Source organism: Macrotis lagotis, chromosome X (assembly GCF_037893015.1).
Source record: "Macrotis lagotis isolate mMagLag1 chromosome X, bilby.v1.9.chrom.fasta, whole genome shotgun sequence".
NCBI classification, from domain to species: domain Eukaryota; kingdom Metazoa; phylum Chordata; class Mammalia; order Peramelemorphia; family Peramelidae; genus Macrotis; species Macrotis lagotis.
Window position 1 is genome coordinate 10,725,342 of NC_133666.1, and position 25,697 is coordinate 10,751,038.

At 38.5% G+C, this 25,697-nt stretch overlaps 1 protein-coding gene across 12 annotated transcripts in view; it reads left to right on the plus strand.

Annotated features, from left to right (window-relative positions):
- The window catches only part of ACSL4 (acyl-CoA synthetase long chain family member 4), a 66,308-nt gene extending 43,954 nt beyond the window's left edge, over positions 1 to 22,354 (plus strand). For 7 of the 12 annotated variants that reach the window (XM_074206700.1, XM_074206703.1, XM_074206699.1 and 4 more), the window contains 8 exons: positions 4,869 to 4,940; positions 8,824 to 8,963; positions 9,381 to 9,553; positions 11,530 to 11,604; positions 14,256 to 14,447; positions 15,470 to 15,584; positions 16,280 to 16,437; positions 19,204 to 22,353. In XM_074206700.1, the coding sequence (XP_074062801.1) occupies positions 4,869 to 4,940; positions 8,824 to 8,963; positions 9,381 to 9,553; positions 11,530 to 11,604; positions 14,256 to 14,447; positions 15,470 to 15,584; positions 16,280 to 16,437; positions 19,204 to 19,361 (1,083 nt within the window). In that variant the 3' untranslated portion in view covers positions 19,362 to 22,353. Of the gene's footprint in view, positions 1 to 4,868; positions 4,941 to 8,823; positions 8,964 to 9,380; positions 9,554 to 11,529; positions 11,605 to 14,255; positions 14,448 to 15,469; positions 15,585 to 16,279; positions 16,438 to 19,203 lie in introns of all 12 variants that reach the window. The other 5 variants (XM_074206696.1, XM_074206693.1, XM_074206697.1 and 2 more) reach the window with 1 other exon arrangement.
- Positions 22,355 to 25,697: the final 3,343 nt, after the last annotated feature.

Below are 25,697 nucleotides of genomic sequence, written 5' to 3' on the forward strand. Positions count from 1 at the left end.
TTGGTTGCACCAGGCTTGAAAACTCCTAACTTGTAATTGCTGTTCCTTGATCCCAACTATCTGAAAGGGTTGGTTCATCAGTTTTAAGAACATCTCAAATCACTTTTAGTGACTTGGGTTTTTTCAGTCATGTCTAACTCTTTGTGACCCCCTTTTGGGCTTTCTTGGCAAAGATACTGGAGTGGTTTGCCATTTCCTTCTCTAGCATCACTTTACAGATGAAGAAATTGAGGCAAATAGGATTAAATTAAAAAAAAAAAAACTGGGTCACACAGCTGGATTTGAACTCAGGAAGATGAATCTGCCACTCTATCCATTGTACCACATAGCCACCCTGCTGGTTACCTACACATATAATCTGGTATTCTCTTTTTTTCCCTTTAGAGAAAACATTATTATAGATAAGTATTAATTCTAGAAAGAACTGAAAAGGCAGGAAATGTTTAATCTGCATTTAGAAAACTCATCACACACAGTTCTGGCTTACTTCACTTAGGTCCAAAGTGGTGCTGCCGCGCAAGAGGAATGACTCTCCCTTCTCTAGTGGCAAGAACTTCTTTCTTCTTGCTCTTTCCTCCTGGCCAGGGACCAGGGTGTGACCCCAGTGGGTTAAATATAAGATAGTTCCTGAGTTGGAACTCAGAAACCATTTTGCCAATGGAACTTCTCTATAATAACATTTCTATCTTTCAGTATTTTGATGTTTCCATGATTTCATCAACGTATTGTTATTCTTTCCATTGGTCTAACTGAACTCTATCCATACCTTCTTATCTTTCATAACTCTTCATGTATGGATTCCTTGAAGATCCATATGGAAGCCTTTAAGACACCACTGTTGTTTCTATGGTTCCATGTTATTTCTGTGGTTATTTCTATAGTTCTGTTCATTGCCCAGTTTTTTCCCCCAGTGATGAACAGCCTATTTTTCAAGGATTTGACCTGGCTAATTTCAAAGAACTAATCATAGAATTTTAGAGTTGAAATAGACCCCTGTGGCCAGTCATTCCAAACCCATACTCAGACACAAATTCCCTCACTCTCCTGACATGTATAATCAGCCATTGCTAAGAAGAGTGAGGGAAAACCTATCACTTTTTTTTTGTAAGTCATTTTTTTCCTTCTTTAGAGCCAAATAGAGCACAGACCTTGGAGTCAAGAGGATAAGAGTTCAAATCCAGCCTCAGACATTTGATTCTTACTAGCTGTATGACCTTAATAATGCATCCATCTATCAGGGCCCAAGAAGGCCTTGATTGCCTTGCATCCAGGGCCTTCTCCAGTCATCCTGATTCATATTTGACCACTGGACCCAGATGGCTCTGAAGGAGAAAGTGAGGCTGGCACAGCACTCCTCCACTCAAATCCAATTCGTGAGCTTGTCACGATGTCACCTCCCTGATGTCTTGGTCTTCTTCAAGAATGAAGAACAATTATAGAAGTATCAAAGAAGTATCAAGTATGACCCTCAAAGGCCAAATCAAACAAGTCACATACTTCTGCCATGTGACTGTCCTTCAAATACTTGAAGACAACTGTCACATTGTCTTCTCTTATCTCCAGGCCCATCAGCATACTGATTGTCTCCCTTTGGATTCTCTGCAACTAATCAATGACCTTTCTGCAATATGGCATCCCAAACTGGACATATCTTAGGTTTGGTCTGACAAAGACAGCATGTTGTGAAGCTTATCACCGTAGCCTAAGATTGTATTGGCTATGAGAGTTGCCGTTTCACACTGCTGATTCTCAGGGAATTAACAGTCCACTGAGTGCCCTTGATTTTTTTCAGATGAACTGCTTGTCTTCATCAGTAATGTACTTTTAGACTAACAAGTCTTGATGACCATTCCCTTATAAAATGGTTTTGAAAGGGTTAAAGTCTGTAGTTCTATGGAACCAAGGTACTTATACTGATAAAAAGAATTGAAGTGCAGTTTATATTATGGGTTCTATAGTTTGCTATGGGCTAGCCAAAGTGACTTTCTTATGGTATGGAAATGTGTTCTGACTTGAAAGTAACATAAAAATGAAATTATGGAATACAACCTGTGTATGTGTTAGGGATTACCCTTATGGGGATATATTATTATAGTTAGATGCATTATTAAGTTAATTTAAAACCTGTTCCAGTATTAATGGAGAGCAAGATAGATTAGTTTTATTATGTATATTATCAAACAAAACTTAACTTCATATGGTGAAACTAAAGTATTGATGGATGGTCTGGGAGCCAAGTTATTGACGATTCGATATTTTCTTTGGGGTCTTTTGTTATTAAAATTCTTCCAAGTTTTAAATTAAACTGAATGTAAAGGGAAAATGCCTATAATGTTTTACAATTATTGGAAGGAAGAAAATGTCTCTCATAGGAAGTTTGGAAACTAGTCATAAGCAACCCATTTCTTCTGTTCCTTCCTGGAAAGAATAACTCCAGTCTGGGAAATGCAAAGAAATTTGAGATTGTTGTTGGCCTGGCTTTTTCCATTCAGTAATTGAAGTATGACAGTAGAAGCCTTTTATAAAGAAGGCAAGGAACTTATCTTGTTGGTTAACTGTCTAAATCCTTAATCCATCTAGAAAGCCCAAGTTCCCTAAGAAACAAAACTATGGAGGCAGATCCTCCCCCAGATCCTCCCTCAGCCTGTTTGAAAAGTAAGTTACTAAAGCTGACCTTCCTTCTTGGTTAATGTGTGCTGCTTTGCTGGCAGACTGAACAGTACTTTTTAATAACTGCAAGAGTAAGATGAAAAACTAGTGATAATACTTGGACTAATAACAGAATGGGGAGCTTTTGCCTGATGGAAGCTAGAGCTCCCTGGGTCAGTGTTGGCAGCTGCTCTTCAACGGCAGTCCAGTCCTCAAGTTCTGGGAGAGACTGAACAGAAGCCATCATTTTCTTTCCAGTGCACATTTCCCAATAGCCAAGTCTTTGCATTTTCCTGTTATAGTCATCTTTTTTTTTCCTCCTTCTAAGGACCTCCCCCCGCCTCATCTCATAATCCTTCTGAAACTTGACAGAATCAAAGTAGCCCAAGAGTTGTTCATTTTCCACCAACAAAACTTATAGAAAAATCAGACTTTGAAAGGAGCCTGCCTGCCTGGATTTCCTGTTTCTCTTATTGGACGTGGTAGAATAACAAGTTTCTTTATAACAGGCAAACTTGAAAGCCAGCTAAGCCAGATCTGCCTGGGATTATTTGTCAATGGTAACATTAGCAACAGTCATAGAAGTATCAAATTCAGATTTGGCTCCCACCACACAATAGTTAGTGTACCATATGATGAAGCAATGGTACTCAAGATGGTATCAGATGCAATTTCTGTAGGACAGACTTAGACAAGACTTTTAGGCTATTTCAAAGGGAAAATTTGAGAAGGAGATAGAGATCATAGATGAACCTTCCACCCAAAAAAGACAACCCAGAAGAGGTTCTCACTTACGTGTTCCTAAACTATATATAATTATTATTCTTAAAATATTTCGCATCCCATTTTTAATTAAATTCCTATTTTGAAATTTAATTGTTAATTTAAAAGGTTAATTTTTAGGCTTGATGAATAAAAGTAATTCTTTATGATTGAGTTTTAAACATTTGCATTTTAACAAATTCCCAGGATTTTCATCTTAACAAAATGTGCTCAGCACCACAATAAGACAATCTGAGAGGATGTTCATGAAGGGATAGATGGCTTCAAATTAGGGAATGCCATGATCTCTGTCAAGTTCAAACTATAAAAGAGTGATAAGATGCATGGTGGGTAGATGACTGTGCCTGAGAAGACATCATTATCAGGCAGAGGTGGGCCATTGAAGTAAGGAGTCATGAATAGGCTGTGTTGCCTGAGCACTTGTGAGATATTCAGAGAATCCGGCACACGGGTCTAAGCACTCAAAATGTTGGATATCTTCATATGCTATTCAGTGCAGATTTATTAAGCACATGGTATCTGCCAGACATTGTGCCTCATGGATACAAAAACAACAGTGAAATACTCCCTGCCCTCAAGGAGGGCATTCTATTGGATGAAAAGCAATAGCTTTTGGGTTGTTCAGGATAGAGGTGCCATAGCAGCTGCACTTGAAAGAAAGCCAGGGATTCTAAGATAAGGAAGACAAAAGGGAATACATTCCTCAGGCCTGTTGAATGTTGGAAGAGTGAGCAAGAAGGTCAGGTTGGCTAGACCCCCAAGTGTGAAGCAGTATAGACTTAGGTTGGAACTATTTTTGAAAAAGGGCTTTATATGATTGAAGTTTTATTGAAAAGGGGAGTCATATGTGCTTTGGCAACTATAAGGAGAAGAATACAAGACATAATGCGGAGGTAGAAACAAGTCTTGGAAATTGGTTGTGAGATGGAGGAGGTGAGAATGGTGGTACCCTCAGTAAAAAGAAGAAATTTAGGAATTAGTCCAAAGTTTAGAGGATGAGAATTTGGGGCTTGTCGAGTTTGAGATACCACCCAGAAACCCAATTTGATGTGGAACTGAAACTCAGGAGACTAGGACTAAAATAGAGATATGGGAATCATCTACATGGAGAAAAGAATTGAACCCATGGGAGCTGATGAGATCATAAAGAGAAAAGAAGAGGTCCTAGGACAGAGCCTTGGGGAACATTAGATCGATGGGTGGGGCCTTGGATTCTATGAGAGATTGATGGAAAGATAGATATAAATCACTTGAACAAGAAGCCCACATCTATCAACATAGAACTGGTATACTAACAGTTTTGCATTGGGATCTCTTGTTGGTCAGCTCACATAATACTTGAACACTTTTTTTTTACTAAGACTGTTATTTTTTACTAAATTATATTAAAGCTTTTTTGCAATTTGTTTACATAATGTTTTTTTTTTTGGTTATAGTCCAGCAAAATTAAAAAAGGAAGCAAAGGCGACTGTAGTGTTCTGAAACCTACACTTATGGCAGCTGTGCCGGTAAGTACAAGATAACATCAGCAATGAATCCTGATGCTACTATTTTGGCAGCACTTAAGGTTTACAGAGTACTTTCCTCCCAAAGACACTCTGTAGCAGAAAGGAAACTAGAACTCCAAAGTGGAATTTTTTTTTTTTTTTTTTTGCTTTTTTGCAAGGCAAAAATGCCCAAAAGTCACACAGCTAGGTAATTAAGAGTCTGAGGCCAGATTTGAACTCAGGTTCTCCTGACTTCAGGGCTGGTGCTCTTTCCACTGCACCACCTAGCCCCCCCAATATTTGACTTTCCCAAGACCATCCTGCTAGTCTAGGTGACAGCATCTGGGTTTGAGCCCGGGTCTTCTGATTCAAAATCAGATCAGATTTCCAATACAAACAATTAGTTTTGATCATGAATTGTTTGCAATGAAAGCATCACATGCTTTTTAAAAAAATAGCATTTTTAAAATAGCTTCATTTCCAGAGCTAGGCTTTTTTTCAGTGCCTAAGAAAAATAAGTTTCTCAGTTGAGTAGTTTAAAGTCATTCAAACATTTGAGAAAAAGAAATGCAAACTTCCTAAATATATACCTGGAAACTAGATTAAAAGGCTATTTTTTCAAATAGCCAAGGGAGAGGACTTTGCCATAGTTAACAACCAGTAGTCTAAGAACCTATAGAAAGAAACCTGGGGGGGACAGGCCAGAATAGAAGGCCCTGGCTGCTTTGGGCTGGAGTTGGACCTCAGAAGCCCCTCCCAGCTCAAGTGTTCTGTGATTGTCCAGCTGGAAACCAACCTTGCCTTTTTACAAATGGGGAAATTGAGGTTCTGAAGGTTTCCCTGGATCACACAGCTGGAATGAGAGCTTTTGCCACTGGCTTGGCAAGTCATTACCAGCATAAATGATCCCAAGTTGGAGCAGCCTAAGGATTCAGTACTATCCTTTTACATGCTGCTGTTCTTCACAAGGGGAATGTTGACCTTTCTGAGATGAAAATTTTGATTTTAAACATAGCTGAAACTGCTAGCTAATTGCCAGTTTGACTAAAACAGGACTATCTGCTCAGCCTGAAGTGGAATATATTTGCATCTATGTTTCTTGGATAGGTAAACTATCACTCTTATGATTTCAGTGTTACTTTTATCCATATCTCTTGCAATATGAGTTTTTTCTCAGAAAATTGAAGCTCATCTACTATTCCAAGAAATCTATGTGATAGGTGGTCTTAAATTTAGACTACAAAATGACTTCAGTAAGAGAGATAATAAAACTTGTTTTACATGGTGGAATCTTTCTTTGTAACCATAAAAATTCACAGTTCTCCAGTGCTTTTTAATCTTTACAAAGTACTTCTCTCTCCAACAACCTTGTATGATTGATAGTGCAAATGTTATGCAAAAATGGGGATCCATTTTACAACTGAGGAAACTGAGGTTTGAAGACACTCATGAGGGCCAGGGCCCTGAATTTCCTGATCCAAGTTCTGAGTTTCTTTCTTGTGAAATTTTTTAACCTCTCTGATAATAAAACTTGCATTTATATAATATCGTAGAAGCTCTTTTTAGAGGTGTTTAGAATTCAAGTCCTTTGCCAAGGAATTGCAGTATGCAGAAATAAGTTATTTCATTTACAATCTGTATCAGATATAATTTTATTTTCTCATCTGCTTTTCATCTTCTAGGGCAAAAGACCACATACAATCTTATTCCAACTAAAACCAATGAATAGTAAAGTAGCTCAAATGAGTAATTGAGTACCACATCATCTCTAAAGCTGGAAGGGACTTTAACAGTTATCCTTTCACTCTGATTTCCAGAGGAAGTAACTGAAGTTTAGGAGTATGGAACAGAAGTGATTTGCCAAAGGCCAGACACCTAGTGAACTCTTTTGAATCTTAGACAGAGGGCATTGCAAGCATGGTAGTCATTCCTTTCAGTTACAGAAATATAGAAAGATTTGTATCTATTGGGTGACAAGAAGGCAGATTTGTTCTCCCTGTATCTCTGAACTTGTGTGTGGTTCCACAGGGTGGGAGGGGAGGAAAGTAATTTTTTTTTTAGTACCAAACTTAGACCATGATTAATTGCTGCTTTTTGAAACCTGTTTCATTAGATATTATTATTATTATTATTATTATTAATAGATATTATCTTTATAATTTCAAAAACTGAAGATTTTTTTGCTTAATAGTTTTCCCTCATTTTTCATCTTTATTAGTAAACCATAGATTGGGCTGGGTGTATCTTAATCACAATTCTACCATTGATAATCTAAAAGACCCCATGTGTAAGACCTTTGAGTTCTTCTTGAATTGGAATAAAGACTACTTAATCTTCTGAGACATAAGATTTATAAGACTATTTATAGAGATCTTTATACAAGTCAGTTTAAAGAAAACCTAACAGTCTTTTGGGTTTTTTTTTTAATTCAGTGGAAGAATTGGTTTTTGAGATGGACCTTAAAGGATTTCAGCACATGCATTTCTGGGCTAGGAGTAGAGACCAAATGGAAGGAAGAAATTGATGACAGAGTTTCATTGGAGCATAACACACATGGAGGTTAATAAGTATGAGGTGACTAGGAAGGAGGAGTAGAGACTGGCTAAGGAGTATCAGCCTGAGGGAAGCATTGAAAAAGAAGTCAAAAGTATCCACGATGGCTAGGGAAGAGTGTGAATGGAAAGAGCCCAGAAGGAGCAGAGAGAGAAACTTGCTTATGCGACAGGATAATCAGTCAATCAAAAAGCATTTATTAACTTCTTCCACTGTACCAAGCACTGAGAATACAAATAAAGGTAAAAATAGTCTGCCTGCAAGGAGATGGCATAGAAAGAGGATGGTGGAGACATTGGGCAGCTGGGAGGTGTGGGGCAGGAAGGAGACTGGATGAGCAAACTTTCACTGTCATACAAAAAGACTTTCTGTTGATCCTGGCACACTGCTGTTTTCTAATGAACTGCCTCACATCTTCTGAAGCCAAGTAGGGAAGGTGAAATGTCAGACTTGCACTTTGGCAACTAACTGGAGGATGGATTGGAATAGTTGGGGGAGGATTGAGGAAGGGTGCCCTTGAGAAGGCAATAGTCCAAAGTAGAGGTAATGAGGGCTTCAATTAGGGTACTAGAAAGAAAGAAGTTTGTTGCTAAGATTTGTCCACAAATTACATATGTGGGGATGGATTGAGAGCAAGGGAGAAATCAAGAATGACCACCACCTGGTGATTATGCCTCGGTGATCGAGAAAGAGTAATTATTAGAAAGGGTAATGAACTTCATTTTGAATCTGTTGAATTGGGATGTATTGATTGGAACTAGAAGCTGCTTCAGTCAAGCGAGATATTGTAGTTGGAAAGGAGACAACTCAGAATGAAGGAGCAAAAGATAAATGACGAACTACCAAATGAGACTAAAAAGGAAAAACCAGGTAGGTTAAGGAAGAGAAAGAGCAGAATCATAGAAACAGAAGAATTTTAAATTCTGCGAGGGGAGAGGTCAAAGAAGAGAAGAAATGAGAAAAGTACTTGACAACTTGAAAAATGAGGAAGAGAGAACAGTCTAAGATATCTCAACCTTTCAAATGTGGGTAACCAATGCAGTTGTTAATATAAAGATTTGAAACTTAAAAATTTGAAAAGATTTGAAACTTGAAAAGTTTAATTTTTAGCCTGAGCATGTATTTAAATATTCAGATGAGAAACTGAAAGGTTTCTTTTCAAAGAGGAGAAACTCTAAACTCATATTTGAGTCATTTTAAACCATTAATTGAAAAAAGTCAGTAAAATTAATTGCATATATGATAAGACAAAAATTTTCACCAAGTGTTGTCAACAGTCCTCAGTGAAACATGTGAGTGTCTGCGTATGTGTATTGCATAAAAGTCATTGTAATCTTCTCTTCACATTTAGGAAATCATGGACAGAATTTATAAGAATGTCATGAGCAAAGTTCAAGAGATGAACTATTTTCAAAAAACTCTCTTCAAGATAGGCTATGACTATAAGCTGGAACAGATAAAAAAGGGATATGATGCTCCTCTGTGCAATGTGTGAGTACATTTCTTGATTCCAATATCATCATTTTGTTTCCAAAGCTCATTAGAAAAAGTCCTGGATTTAGACATAATATCAGGCAACTCAAAAGTCCTTTGGGGGACTTTATTTTCATCTATAAAATGTCCCTCCCTCCCCCCAAGTTCTCTTCTAGCACTCCATCCTATGAATTATGAATTATAAATCTGTAACATTGGTCATTGTTTCTAGCGATACGTGTGTCCAGTCAAGTATTTACCTTTCTGGATATAACTATAAATATGATTTTTTTCTTTTATTTGTGCTAAGATCATAAAATCTATCCTAGCTTCTTTTTAAAAGGAAGCATGTCTTTTGACAGTTTCTCACTGATTTACTCTTTACATAACTCTGTCAGCAAAAATGTTAAACTATTTCTGCTTCCTTTTATAAAGCCTGCTCTTTAAAAAGGTCAAGGCCCTATTAGGTGGGAATGTTCGTATGATGCTCTCTGGAGGGGCACCACTCTCACCACAAACACACCGATTTATGAACGTCTGTTTCTGCTGCCCAATTGGCCAGGGTTATGGATTGACAGAATCTTGTGGGGCTGGAACAGTTACTGAAGGTCAGTGTTGTTTTTGTATGACTAATGATGCTAATATGTACTCTGCCCCCTAGGTATTTCCACTGATCCATAAACATGAGTATAAACTAGAAAAACTCGGGGGGGGGGGGTTGTCTCTTATAAAAGGTACACCTCCTGTGGGATAGGAATCAGACCTTAAAGCTCATAAGTTTGCAAATGTTAAAGTCTTTGAACTGGGGCTTCTGTGGGAGATAATGATGGCTCTCTGTGTCCTATGTAATAAGTGATACTAGGTGGGTCTTTTGACTTATGTGGGCCTTAATTTCCCTGCAGTAAAATGGCAAGGTTCCCTTTGAGTTCTAAATCTATGTTCTCCTAAGTCTGTGATCCACATTCTTGTCTCATGTCTCCAACCACCAGCATCACATCTGCCACCTGGTTATACTGTTATACACACAACACATCAAAAACCAAGTTTATGAACAATAACTATTTTGTTTTATCTTCTCACCATTCTTCAAGCAACTCAGGCTAGAAACCTTCAAATTTCCTTCAAATTTCCTCTCTATTGTAATTCCTTATCCTAATCTGTCACTTAGTCTTGCCATTTCTTCCTTATATTCCTATCTCTTGTATTACCTTATTCTTTTCCACTGCAACTACACTAGGCTAAATTACTGGATCACTATAATGGTCTCCTTATCATTTCACTACCTCCAATCTCTCCACTCTTCAGTCCTCCTCCACCCTGCTGACCAAAGCATTTTCTAGTGTCTCTAGCAGTCAGGTTGACTCTTTTTGACCTATATTTGCTTAAATTCTTATATAAAAAGGTGCTATTGAAATATTTTGTTTTATCTTTTAACATTTTAGTTTACGAATTTAATATTATTTTTTTCAATTCAGTCATTAAATTTCCACGCATGTTACAATGTAGAACGATCTTGTATCTGCCCAATTATTGATCTTTCCTCACTCCTCCTTATTCTCGATTTCCCAAGCAGCTTTTGGCAGTCAAGCACTCCTTTGTTCCTGTGACACTTGTCATTCTTCAGTGTTCTTTGCTAGGACATGCCCCTGCCCCTGAGAGTAAATGTGGCTGTTGCCTTAGGTGACAACTCAGTCATCTCAGTCACTACCTGCCCAATGGACATCTTTACCTGAATACCTCATGGGTATCTCAAACTCAGCATATCTAAAATTATCCACCCTTCCTACCAATTTCTCTATTGCTATTGTGGGTACCACCATCCTTCTTCTTTCTTTCTCCTCCTCTTGGCCTATCATTTGCCATTTTTATCAAGTCCCATTTTTACATCCTCAGCTCCTCTTTCATATAACCTCTGCCTGCCTTTTTCTCATCTGAACAAGTGCAATAGTCTCAGTCTCTCTCTCTCTCTCTCTCTCTCTCTCTCTCTCTCTCTCTCTCTCTCTCCCTCTCCTTCCCCCTCTGCATTTCATACTTTTCTCTTTAATCTGCTGTCCACACAACTGGCAAATATGTTGTTCTCCTGTTCCAATATAGCTCCCCATAGAATTTTAGGATAAAACTTCCTCCACCTGGTACTTGCCTCAGTTTTCTTTGTCTTCTCCTTCCTTATGCACTTTCTTATTCCACTGCTCCATCTTGGAACCCTCTCCCTCTTAGCATCAGCATCTTCCTGCAAAGTTCCTCTCAGGTGGAAGCTTCTGTATGATACCCCCTGTCTTTAGTTTGTACAATTTGGTCCTTTTATGCTTCTCTGCACACATATTAAACCCCTAGAAGAAGGTTGACTACGAGACTATCACTATGCTTCTGCAGCACTTGCCACAGTGCCTGCTCAGAACAGCACTTGCCACAGTGCCTGCTCAGAACAGATACCAAATACCTTGTGCAAAGAGGAATCTAATTCATTCTCTTTTCCTGCTAATTTCCTTTCCTTTTTTTCCTCTCAGAGTCTTCACTCATGTATAGTCTAGAATGTCATAGTCAATGCTTTTGTTCTCTTTTGTTCTCTCTCTCTCTCTTATAGTTACTGACTATAGCACTGGCCGAGTTGGAGCTCCTCTTATTTGCTGTGAAATTAAACTGAAAGACTGGCAAGAAGGTAAGAATTTGATACTATTTTAATGCCCACTGGATGGTACCCACTGCAGATCTCATAGAAAGTGGGGAGTGTCTCTGGCAATGCTCAGAGCTCAACCCAGATACTTTCAGGGAGCTGCAGGTAACTACCCTATTCTGCCTTAGAGATTCTGGGATCTGTTTGGCCTTTTCCATACTTGATGTTCATCTCCCACCTCAGTGCCTCTGTAAGACTGCCCCCCATGTAAGGAAGACTGCCTGCCTTCAGGGCAAAACTCAGGCCTCATCTGGGATTACTACAGAGGCCCCTTCTTCCAGTAGAATATAAGGAGCTTGGGGGCAAGACTTCTTTGTCTCCCCAGGATCCAGCATAAGTAATGTAATTCTTTTTTTAAAAATTTGATTAATTAATTTATTTTGAATTTCACAATTTTTCTCCAATCTCTCTTCCCTCCCCCCACCCCTGATTGTCCCTGATTGATGGAATGAGCAAGGTTATTAAGATTGATCATCAACCCCATGTTTCTGTTACGGTGTATAATGTTCTTCTGGTTCTGCACGTCTCAGAGCATGTAATTCTTAATAAACAATAGCGGTTGATGAATTGAAGCTGTCTGAGGAATAGTCTGTCAAGTTAGTCAGTCTGTTAAGTTGGACTAGTGGCCCATGAGACAAATCAAACACCAAAAGTTCCATGTTGGTCCTTTTATTGTCCCTTGGCAAAGGTGGTAGAGAAATAGAAAAGGGACCAGAGGCATACAAATAATGGTTGGTGTATGATGGGTTAACCCAACAGTCATGGAGTTGGTAATAGTGAGACCCCAGAATGTTCATAGTGCCAGGTTCTTTGAGGTGACACCCTTTACTTTATGCGGATGGTTTTTATAAGCTTCTTCTTTGAGGTTGAACCACTACCTCAGGATTCCCCAGAAGAAAAGTTTCATTGTATTCAGGCCTACTCTGGACTTGGAAAACCTTGACAGACAAATAAGAATATTCCTTTGGTAATTTGTGATTCAGCTGTACTGTCTGGGGGTTAAATCCCTACTTTTCTGACATTCCTTTTACTGATTATTTTTTGATTTTGCCCCTTGAAGGGAAAGGTAATCATCATTAAATAATAATAATAATAATTTTTAAAAAGATACTAAACATTAACATCCTAGCTTCCAGGGATGTTTAACTCTCCTGGCAATTAGCAACAGTCTCCTTGCAGGCCCTTGAGTTCTAAATCCCACCACTTCCTGCCACCATGCTGCCATCAAATCATTTTATTTTAATATTCCTCAGGGAGTCTCTGATTTGTCAATACTACTACATTGCTCAGATCTTTCCAAATTTTAGGACATAGTGACTACCAGTTGGGGGGGGGGGTAGGGTTATCACCAGAAGAATAGCCCTCTGTGGCCATAGACCATGTGCAATAGCAGACACAAAGTCCATTGCCAGGCCTTTTCAGCTTCAGGCACTGCCTTCAAGCATCTGGATTAAGCCTGCCATCCAGTGTGAGGAAGCATCACAAGTACGATTTAAATGATGGTTTCAAATCTGAATGGTTCAGTTCCATCCAAGACCACATAGGTTTTCTGAGGGAGCATGTGAATTGTTTTCTAATGGAAGCTTATGAAGCAAATAGAAGTCAGATTGTTGTGCAAGACATCAAAAATTCAACCTATTCAAAGTACAAATAAAGAAAGAGCTTTTGCTAAATATGTATTGATAAAAAGTACTGACACTCCCAGCATGATGTGACACTTGGGCAAATCATGTGACTTGACAGTTTCCATATCTGTAAAATGACAATAACAGTATGAATACTCTTTGCCTCAAAATCATTATGATTCCTAAGGCCTCTAGTGCTCTGTAAAGATGAACTGGTAGAAGCCCTCTATGTTGTTGCTGTTGTTGGGGAGGAAACTCCCCAACCTATCACTTCATCAGTTTGGGGAATTTAGTCCTACCGTATAAGTTTTGCTATATTTTAGAATACAGAGAGATTCTGTGACTTTCTGAGAGTCACATAATTGGTATGTGACAGATTCCAAGGTATACTGTGCACTTGGCTTTTGTTGTTGTTTTGTTTTTGCAAGGCAGTGGGGTTAAGTGATTTGCCCAAGGTCACAAAGCTAGGTGATTTCTAAGTGTCTGAGGCTGGATTTGAACTCAGGTCCTCCTGACTCCAGGGCTGGTGCTCTATCCACTGTGCCACCTAGCTGCCCCTCTCTTGACTGTTTTTCTTGTTACTTGTACTTGTTACTTGTACTGCTAAACTTAGGACCCGTCCATTTTTGCATGTTTTCTCTGCTGGCTTTGCCCCTGTTATCCTGTAACTGACTTCCACTTCCCATGGAAAATCTTCCCCCACAAGGACATCTTTCTGTTAAGCAGATTTCACATTCATTCCTCCTAATTATCTGTCCAGACTAGACTAAGGGTTGACTAGAACATCCTTCTTTCTCTTTCATGTGGTGGCCATTCCAGTATTTGAAGACAGTCTTCTCTCTCCCCACACTGCCCCCAAATCTTCATCCACAGCTCCTTGAAAGAATGATCTGGAAACCTATTCCCATTCAGAATGTTCTCTAGCATACTGATCCTCTGACCAGAAAAATCATCTTAACGATTAGAAAAGTCATTGTATTTTTAGAACCAGTTTGCTTTTATGATTTCCAGGAGGCTATACTATCCATGACAAGCCAAACCCCAGGGGCGAAATTGTAATTGGTGGGCAGAATATTTCCATGGGCTATTTTAAAAATGAAGAAAAAACGGCCGAAGATTATTCTGTGGATGAAAATGGACAAAGATGGTTTTGTACTGGAGATATTGGAGAATTCCACCCTGATGGATGTTTACAGATCATAGGTCAGAATTTTTTTCTTTCTGCAGATTGAATTTGCTTTTGGTATCTTAAGTATCTGTAAAGTTAGTAATGGGAAAATTCTTATTGATTGAATTATTGTCTGCAGAACGCTGCCCTAGGTGGAGAAAATAGCAGGCGAGAGAAAGAGAGAGACAGATAGACAGAGACAAGAGAGGGTGTGGTGTGGTGTATGTGTGGGTGTTGAAGGGGGAAGGAAAGAAGGGACAGGAGGGGACACAGAATTTGGCCACTAGCATGCATTTGGGCTCCTCTCTCCTCCACTCACGCAGCCAACATCACCTCTCTTTCCCCTTTGATTGTCAAATTGATAATAAGGGGCAGCACAGACACGGTTTTGGTCTAGGATTTCAGCTTCTGTAGTTCTGATCAGATTTAGTCATTGGGAAATGACACCAATAGCAACATTATATTTTTTGTGCTTTAACCCAGTTCAGAAAATTCCTGGAAAGGTATTTTGATCCTTTCACAAGCTGCTTGGGAAAATTTCCCAGGAACATAATTCCTAAGACCTTTCTCAAATCCCCTTTGGAGCAGAACAGTAGGGGGGCCTTGGAGGTTACCTGGAGGCTACATTGGAGCTCTCAAGGGATTTCCAGGCTATGACTGGGCCTTTGGGCATGAGTGTATAATTGGTTGTAAAGCCTCTACTGGTCCCTCTCACGTGCCAGTGAGCTCTGATATTGTATAGTCTGTAACTCCAACCTGTTTAAACACTTAAAAGCACAGGCTCCCTGGGCCCATTGAAATTTTTTTTTCTCAGCATTATCAAGTAGGAGGAAATTTCATCATAGTATCTTTCAGGAGTATAAGATATGACTATTTAGAATGAAATTTTTATGTTTCTAGCAGATCTTAAAATAAAGGTAAAGTAAAATGATGTGAGGCAAAGTATTAAGCATTCAAATTTTGAAGGATTGTCTCTATAACATTAAGGCAGAAAAATTGAAGTAAAATTCGGACTTTAGCTAAATTGTGAGTCAAAGTTTTTTTCCATGACTTCTAGATCGCAAGAAGGATTTGGTGAAGCTACAAGCTGGGGAATATGTGTCTCTGGGCAAAGTGGAAGCTGCCTTGAAAAACTGCCCACTCATAGACAACATTTGCGCCTATGCCAAAAGGTCAGTTTCTCACAGAGCAGTCTGCTCTTCTTTCTGAGAGAAGCATAGGTTATTAGGCAAGGGGTGTGTGCACATGCATGGAAGGAACTTCTGTTTGATTTGTATTGTATTTTTCCCCTCTTAGAGTTTTATCTTTACTTAAGGAAGTGGGTTTTTTGTTTTTGTTTTCGGCAAGTCAAGGGTTAAATGACTTGCCCAAGGTTTGAACTCAGGTCCTCCTGACTGCAGGGCTGGTACATCCTACAAAGTGTGAAACATTAGTAAATATAACCCAGATTTTTCAGCTATTACCCAGTTGTTTCTAACTTTTTCTTATTCTGAAATAATTCTGAAATGAATACTTTAATGGGACTGCCTGATGATAATAATAATAATAATAATAATAATAGCCCAATTGTACACCCCCTTCAGAAGAAAAATCCCACAGAAGGAAATCTCACTCAGTTGCTCCATGGCAGACCAGAACTGAACTGTCAGAGAATTTCATGCATCAGGAGCATCCTGAAATTGTCAATTTAATATTTAATTTTGAGATGGAGAAAATTGTGACTTAAAATTTACATACATTCATGTATTTATTTTTGTGGGCCTGTTAATAACATAGACTGTTAATAACATAGAAAAGAACTGCTTTGGAAATGTTTTGACCATTTATCATGCTTCTTGGTATGACACATACTTTTCCAATCTTTCAGTGACCAGTCATATGTGATCAGTTTTGTGGTTCCTAATCAGAAGAGACTGATGACTTTGGCCCAGCAGAAAGGAGTAGAGGGATCTTGGGTAGACATCTGCAACAACCCTACCATGGAAGCAGAGATACTCAAGGAGATTAAAGAGGCTGCAAATACCAGTAAGTATGATGATGACATTGGTAGCTGGCCACTCCTAACTTGAGCTTATAAAAGATACATTATTCTTTCTCATTGTGGGGCTCTTTAAAATTCAAGGGATGTCAAATTATTTAAATAATTGGAGTAGTACATCATCTTCTTAAAATTTCCTGTCTTTCAAGAAGAAAATTGAAGGTATTTTCCTCCTAAATCTTCCCAGGTTCATCCTCTATTCTTCCTTCTGTGTTGGTGTCCTCCAGGGCTCTAGCCTGGTCCCTCTCCTTTTTGCACATTCTCTTTGTTCTCAGTTGTAACCACTGGGCTGGGGAGACACTGCTGCAGTCAGGTATTGAATTGCTGTTTTTGCCTAAGAGAATGGCACTAAAACCCCTGGATAGAAGATAGATAAAAGCTCATTTGGTAGGTCATTCCCCATCAGCATGTATCTTAAGGAAATGCTTTTTGGGAATGCTTTAATGGGCAGATTCCTTCAGATTCACTCCAGAGGTCCCTTCTCACTCTGAGGTCCTTTATTCCTGACTTGCCCCAGACTGATGATTCATGTTTCTGGAACTATGCTAGTATAGTGAGTTGGGGGGGGAGGGAGGATTTAGGAGACAGTATGGAGAAGTGTGTGGCATCATACCTTCTGGACAGGGTAAAAATGGAATCTTGTCCCTAGTTGAGTGGACTCTGGATATTTGACAGCTAGGCTTATAGAAAGCTAGGAAAACATCTGGAAAGATACTTCGCCATCTGTCTCAGTTTCTTTATCTGTAAAATGAAAATAACAGCACCTACCTGCCGGGATTGTAGTCAGGATCAAATAAGATGCTATATGCAAAATGCTTAAGGTTTCATAAAGCACCATAGAAGTACTTGGTGGTGGTTGTGGTTATTATATTATTATAGTTAGAGGAGATGCTCAGTTGGGGTACTTTTCTTTATTGTGTTTTCAAACTTGGATTATTTTTCAGAAGTTAGCTTTAGTTTATACTAAAAGTATATTTCACTCTCCAAGATATCTTTATATTTTCCCCATTGATAGATGACAAGTTTCAAAGAAATATATGCAAAGTATGAAGTTACGTGAATGAAAGTTCCATGTTTACATGCTTTCTTTTTTTGGTTTTCCCAAGGCAATGGGGTTAAGTGACTAACCCAAGGTCACACACAGCTAAGCAAGTATTCATAATGTCTGAGATCAGATTTGAACTCAGGTCCTCCTGACTGCAGGGCTGGTACTCTATCCACTGCACCACCTAACTGCTCCGTAACAGCTGTATTTTCAAGGAAATTTTTTGTTACTAATTTATTTATTTTTTCAATTTTACAATTTTTCCTCTAATCTCGCTTCTCTCCCCCCACCCCCCACAGAAGACAGTCTTTCCATTGTTTCCACTGATCTAAGTTGAATGTGTTGAGAGAAATAATATCCTTAAGGGAAAAAAAAATAAAATAAGAGATAGCAAAATTACATAATAAGATAACAGGTTTTTTTTAAATTAAAGGTAATCTTCGGTCTTTGTTCAAATTCCACAATTTGTTCTCTGGTATTCTCCATCGCAGATACCCCCAAGTTGTCCCTGATTGTTGCACTGATGGAATGAGCGAGTCCATCAAGGTTGATCATCACCCGCATGTTGCTGTTAGGGTATACAGTGTTTTTCTGGTTCTCATCTTGCTCAGCATCAGTTCATGCAAATCCTTCCAGGCTTCTCTGAATTCCCATCCCTCCTTTCTAACAGAACAATAATGTTCCATAATGAACATATACTACAATTTGTTCAGTCATTCCCCAATTGATAGACATTCACTCGGTTCACTCAATTTCCAATTCTTTGCCATCACAAAGAGAGCTGCTATGAATACTTTTTTGACATTTTTATCATTTTTCATGATCTCATAGACCCAGAATTGATATTGCTGGATCAAAGGGTATGCACATTTTTATTGCCCTTTGGGCATAATTCCAAATTGCTCCCCAGAAAAGTTGGATGAGTTCACAACTTCAAGGAAATTTTTGAAAAAAATTGTTTTGAAAAAATTTATATATTATATTATTAATATATAAAATGTGTCACCTGCAAATTAATGAGTTAAACCTTAGTTTAATTAAACTTTAATTAATTTTTATTAATAAAAAGTAAATGCTTAGTCACTAACTGCATCAGACATTAGACAGACTGACACCTTGGAAAGACCAAAAGGTCAAGATCTCTCCTGCATCCAGGTCCATCTCCAGTCATCCCGATCTATAATCTGGCCACTGGACCTCTCCGGAGAAGAGACTGTGACTGGTGACTTTGCAGGCCCCTACTCCACACACACACACACACACACACACACACAAACACACACAAATCTAGTTCACTTGCAAGTCCTGATGTCATTGAAGATCAAAAACAAAAACTTCCTATGTTAATTTATGGACTTTCCTACTTGTATGAAATCCATACTGTCAAGAGCCCATTTTTCCATAATTCAATTTTGGAAGACCTGGGATTTAGTACGTGAGCTACCATAAGGCCCAGAAGGAGTATGTTTGAGGTGCACATAAATATAAGCCTGTACAGACAAAAATCCCATCCTATTTGGGAATGGATGAAACTACCTTGTTGCTAGAATTATTGGTAGAATTATTATTCTTAAAGTAATTAGCATTTCCATTGAGTTAATTTCTCCTATATCGCCATGTAGCATCAAACATGAAGCATTCTCTCTAGTTTTTTCCCTTACTCCTATGAAATTCAAAAACACTTTAATTGACTCTCTTTTCCTTTTAGTGAAGTTGGAGCATTTTGAAATTCCAATCAAAGTCTGCTTAAGCCCAGAACCTTGGACTCCTGAAACCGGCTTGGTAACTGATGCTTTCAAATTGAAAAGGAAAGAGCTGAGGAACCATTACCTCAACGACATTGAGAGAATGTATGGAGGCAAATGAAAGTTGGGCCTTTTCTCAAAAGTAGTTGGGCCATACCCTTTCCAATTCAAAATTCTTATGCCTCTGGCAGTTAGCCTTTAACTGTTACAATCTCAAGTTAATCAAATCAAACAAAAAGAAAAACCAATTCAAATGGCTGTTGAGTCTCCTTTAACTTTTCTTTGCAATGAAACCTAAACATTTGCCTTTAGTCTAGCTATTTTATTGAATTGTGATTCTTGACCCCATCTGAGTTACAGAGCAAAAATGTAACTCCTGGGATCTGCCTAAGGTTCATTTCTGGTTCCTTAACCTAGCTAAAATTGAAGCAAAATAGAGTTGGAGTAGAGGATAAAATTTGCACTTTCCAGGTTCAGTTGTCTTCCTAACTTAGAAGCTTCCTTACTTGCCAGACTTGACCAACAGAGCTATGATCTCACTACTCAGTGGAGCACCGCCTGGGGGCTTTGACATCCTTTTCCAACTGTTTTTTATACATACATACATACATACATATATATGTGTGTATGTATATACATATAAGTTAAATAGATATCAGAAACCAACTCCTAGCTATAGCCTCATAGACAGATAAACAAAATAATGAATTCTTGGAAAGATAAAGAATTATGGTTGCAGATATGCATTATATATTATCATCATCTGTCCATCATAATATTGTAAATATTTACAGTGCCTGAAGTTTGAATCAAGACAAAAAAAACCATGTTACTAAGTAAAAGGGGAACTGGATTGCTTTTTATCACTGTTTGAGATCCGAATTCAATAATCATGTTCCTTTGACATTCTCATGTGGCAAGTACATTTTTTTTAAGGTTTCTGGCAAAATGCCTACCCACACATTTAATTTGAAAACACAGAATCAAAAACAAAATGGGAAGGTTGCATCTCATGTGAAAGACAATGGTATCAACATCCCTAGAATGGTGACTGACACCCAACATTAAGAAGAGCTCGTGTTTGCAGTTTGTTTTAACAGCTGTGAAGAATCAAGATGTCTTTCCATTTCTATTTTTTAGGGTTTTCTTAAAAAGGTTTTTTTCTGTTGCTGGTTTGGATTCTTAGGATTTTTCATTTTGGAAAGTTCACCCTACAAACAAATACAAAACTCCTTAACTATCTTGTCTGTGTCCTCTGGGTGAATAACTTGGTTCTGTTGGAATAACTTGGTTCTGTTGTTAGAAGTTGGTTTAAAAGGGAAAAAAGCACTGTCATCCTATTTTTTCCTCTTTGTGGAAGACGTTAGAAACTGGAAATTGGATGTGAGACCATTGTGTAAGGGTTCATTTATTGTTTGTGCTGTAATTTATTGTGTGTGTGTTTTTGTTTTTTAAACCCTTTAAAAAAATTTTGGTCCCTTTTCTCTGCTAGCTATTCACACTTAAACTATAGTTAATTTTTTTAAAGTGAACATTCTGTTATACTTTGCACTTTTTTTTCTTAATCATTTTATGTTGCGTGCATGTGCGTTGCTTACATTTCTTTTTTGAAAAATGTTGGCCACCACTACAAGATAGTTTTCCTTGCTCTAAAATATTTATATTATAAAGAAAAGAGATTCTTCTATTCCTAAATATTTAAATGTTATGTATATGGTGGTAAAAAGGAAAATAATCTGGAATGAAGGTTTTTGTAAAGATTTATCTGTTTAGTGTTCAGGGATGTAAACTGCTGGGCAAATTGTTCGTGCAATGATAAATGTATGTGGATATTCTCCCTATCCCCAGCTCTCCTTTGATCTGTAAAAATCAACCATCATTACTAAGTGGACAGCAACCTTTACTGTTCATGGCCTACTGTTTTGGAACTGACCTTTAGGGACTTTTTTCTTAGAATTTTTAACTTAATGATTTTTCTTTCCATTTTAAAATCACCTTTGGAAAGATGACTTTGACTAATTGTGTGTGATGTTTTCTCTCAGATTTTCGTTTCCCTAATTCTCATCTCCCTAAAGCTGGAACACTGCCAACTAATCTATTGTGTAGACCCTTTAGATTGAGTAAATTAACACTTAGGTGCTGCTAATTCTTTATGAAAATCCAAATATTGTTTTAAGGGACCAGGGAGATGCCACTACACCCCACTTTTTTTTTAATCTAAATACGTATTTGTTTACATACACAGAAAAATCTTTTTCCATATGAATAGTGGCTTTTCAGAGATTTGATCTTAGAGATTGACCCCACGTATTTTTATACTTGTTTAAATTGCTTACTGTTGATTTTTGTGTCAGCCATTTCACAAAAGCTATAATTTAAAATAACAAAACCCAATTCCATAAACATGATTCTAAACTGAACCTTAGTGATATTTGCTTTCTACACTTGAAATATCTGGTCTTGCCTCAGTTTCTACTGTTTATTGTCATGACCTTCGTCATATGTGAAAGTATAATTGCATATTTTTCCAGAGACTAAATATAATTAAATGGTTCACAAAGTCAGTGTTCATTCCTTTGATCACTGAGAAGGGTTAGATTACTTAGTTGATATTGTCTCCATAGAATATGTAACATGTTTCTGAATTAGAAAAATAGGGACAGAGAGGATTGTGTTGTTTTCTTGGTTTAAGGGGAAATGTTTAATTTTCAAATATGCGTCTATTTGTATTTTCTGTTAAAATGCATGATTGCAAAATCATTATTGGGTGTGGTGTTCCTAATGGAAAGTTTTGTTGTATTTTTAAAGTTTGCACTCAAATCTTAAGAAATAAATCCATCCATAGTACCAAATGAATTTGTGTTGCAGTTTTGTAACAAAACAGAACTTATTTTTTAAAACTCCACAAAACTCAAGTTTATGTATGCTTCCATTCATTTTGTCCAGCTGCAGATAGATCAATCAGTTTATTCCTGGAAGCTCTTTAGTCTACACCATATCTGACTCACACATTCAATAGTATACTTTTTTAAAAAATTTTCTTAATTTATTTACACATTATTAAAATATTCTTGTTTAAGAGTAAACATAGTACCCCCTCCCTCACAAAAATATAAAACCTCTTGAGAAATAAAGTGAAAGAAAGAGAAGAAAATGTGTTTCTGTCTGTGTTCACAAACTCTGTCTTGGGTGGATCACAATCTTTATCATAAGTCCATCATAGAAGTTACTTCCATATTTTTCCACAGTTGCTGATGCTGATTGTAATTCCCTCTGTCTATCTCTCCCCACTACCGTATATTATATTTTCTTTCTCTTTTCACTCTGTCCCTCTTCTAAAATGTGTTGTGGGGCAACCAAGTGGCACAGTTTGCATGCAGGAATACATGCAGTTCATCATCATTTAGTCCCACATAATTTACCCTTCTCATCCATTTTATGCTTCACCTGAGTCCTTTACTTGAAGGTCGAACTTTCTGTTCAGTTCTGGTCGTTTCAACAGGAACATTTGAAATTCCCTTGTTTCATTGAAAGTCCATCTTTTCCTCTGAAAGAGGATTTTAATTTTGTTGGGTAATTGATTCTCAGTTGCATTCCAAGTTCTTATGCCTTACAGAATATTATATTCCAAGCCCTACAAGCCCTTAATGTGGATTCTGCTAAGTCCTGTGTAATCCTGACTGCAGCTCCACAATATTTGAATTGTGTCCTTCTGGCTGCTTGTAATACTTTCTCTTTGACTTGAGAGTTCCTGGGGTTTGGGTTTTTTTTTTTTTTTTGGATCTCTTTCCAGGGGAGATCAGTGGATTCTCTCAATTTCTATTTTGCCCTCTGTTTTTCGGATATCAGGACAATTTTCCTGTAGAAATTCTTTAAAGATGAGGTCAAGGCTCTTTTCCTGATCAATAATTTTAAAATTATTTTCTGGATCTGTTTTCCAGATCAGATATTTCACATTTTCTTCTAGTTTTTTATTCTTTTGGTGTTGAAGTATTGTGTCTTAATTTCTCGCAGTCATCAGCTTCCTTTGGCTCCATTCTACATCTGAAGGATTTGTTTTCCTCAGAGAGCTTTCTTATCTCCTTTTCCATCTGGCCAATTCTGCTTTTTAAAGAATTCTTCTCACTTTTTGAACTGTTTTATCCATTTGACCTAAGCTGGTTGCTTACATGTTAAAACATGTTATTTTCTTCAGCACTTTTTTTTGGATCTCCTTGACTAAGCTGCTGACTTTGTTTTCATTTTTTCCTTCATCTCTCTCATCTCTTTTCCCTATTTTTCTTTTATCTCCCTTACTTGATTTTCAAAATCTTTTTTGAGCTCTATCATAGCCCAAGCCCAACTTCTCTATTTCTTGGAGTCTTTAGATGCAGAAGCTTGGACTTTCTCATCTTCAAATTGTGTATTTTGGTCCTCTATGGGACCAAGGTCTATGGTCAGGTTACTTTTTTTTTCTGTTTACTCATTTGCCCAGCCTTTGCCTGGTTTTGGGGTGCTTCCTGAGCTTTTGACTATTATTGGGCCACCCCCACAAGGACCTCTCAGTATGTGAGGCTCTGACTGCTTGGTCTGTTGAATGGCCACAAGTGCACCCCTATGTCCCAGGGCTAAAGGGGGGGGCGTCACTGTTCTATGAGGGGCCCAGACTGTAAGCAGGGTCTGAATATGGTCAAATCCACAGAATCCTGTCCCAGGGACAGAGGACAAACCTCAGTAGTCTGCCTCCACTCCCTTACCTTTGGTGGGCTGAGTACTCAGGGAGTAGCTGCTGGGCAGCTCCATGGGCCTGCTTCCATTTTCTGGGATCTGGGCTATGCTGAGGGCTTCAGCCACACTGAGGAGGTCCACACTGGCCTGGGCTTCATGCTCGTTCTGGCAGAGGTCTCCCTGCTGATCTTCCAGGTTGTGCTTGGTGCTCCCTTGGGTGACAGGTCAGGAAATCGCTTCTGCTGCCAGGAGTTGGGGCTTACAGGGACCCAAACTCCCTGGGGCTGTTCCTGGAAGGCTGAAGCTCTTTCTCTCTGGCATGCTGCTGCTCCTCCAACCCAGTGGAACAGAGCCTTCCCACTATTTTCCAGGTTACTTTGGACTGGAGAATTGCCTCACTGGATCTTTCTGTGGGTTCTATCTCTTGAAAATTTAGTTAGAGTCATAATACTAAGTTTTTTGAAATATTTTGGAGAGCACCTAAAAGAGGTTGTTCTGGCACCATTTTGGCTCCACTACTCCCACCACCATCACCATTAACAGTATACATCTTTGAAAATTCCAGGGGATCTAATGCACTGAGAGATGCAGGTGTGATTCCTGAAGCTTCAAGGGGAAAGGTCACTGGCCTAGGAGGAAAGGTGCCTGACTTCTTGTCTAAGTTCTGTCACTACATGCAAAGGACAGGTTGCCAAGGCTTTTTTTTTTTTTAATTAAATGAGGAACATGTGCATATCTCCTAAATTGGAAGAAATTGTCCATAGATGAGCTATTGAGAGATGTTTTCCGCTTCCTGAGCCCACACCAAAGTTCTTGGAATGAGCTATATAGACATTGATAGATCTCGGCTAGCCCCTCTGCTGGAGCATATTTCTTGCTTTGTCCTCTTTCTCCTTGGATACTTCCCTCCTAAAGCAACATGGCACCAATTTGGTACTCAGAAATTGTTAGGAGTCCATACAAGTCAGGGTAGTAAGGGAAGGGAGGACCTCTTGGTATTCCCAACTAGTATACCAGCTCATTGTGTGGGGATGGAAATGACCCTGTCAGTATAAACTCCATGAGAAAAGTTATCAGAGGTGCTAAGTCCTTAGCTATTTCCTGAGGACCTTAGAGATAGGGCAACCAACCAGGATGATACATAGCCAGAGGAGATAGTAAATGACAGAGACACTATTTGAACTGTGTACCTTTGACTCGAGCCCAGGCTCTGTCTCATGTACCTCATTTCACAACTTCTTTTCCCACATTCTCTCTTAGTTCTTCTGTCACTCCCATGGCTTCAGTGAGCTCTTTGCATATGACTCCGCCATCTCCATTTTTATTCTTACCTTCTTGTGACATCTAATCTTGGACAATTTCACCTGGATAGCCACTTAATATTTCCCAAGCCTATGTCTCTAGCTTTTCACTATTGGTACTGTGAAAATGAAAGCTACAGAATCACCTTTGACATCTCTCACCACCTTCTTTCTCCATCCAGATAGTTACCAAGGGCTGTCTCCCCCTCCACAATACCTATGTCTTCCTTTCCACTCTTGCTGCAATCGCAAGTTCAGTTCTCCGCTTTCACCAGCCTCCTGCCTCTCTGATCTTACATCACTCCTCTTCCACAAAAATCTTCCTTCCCCATTACTTATATTTCCATAATTTAACCAACTGTATCTAGTACTCTGCCTCTGGTCAACTGGACTTAGCTCAGTATACTACTTTCATCCTGCCATTTCCTGTGTTTAGAATGAACCGTTCC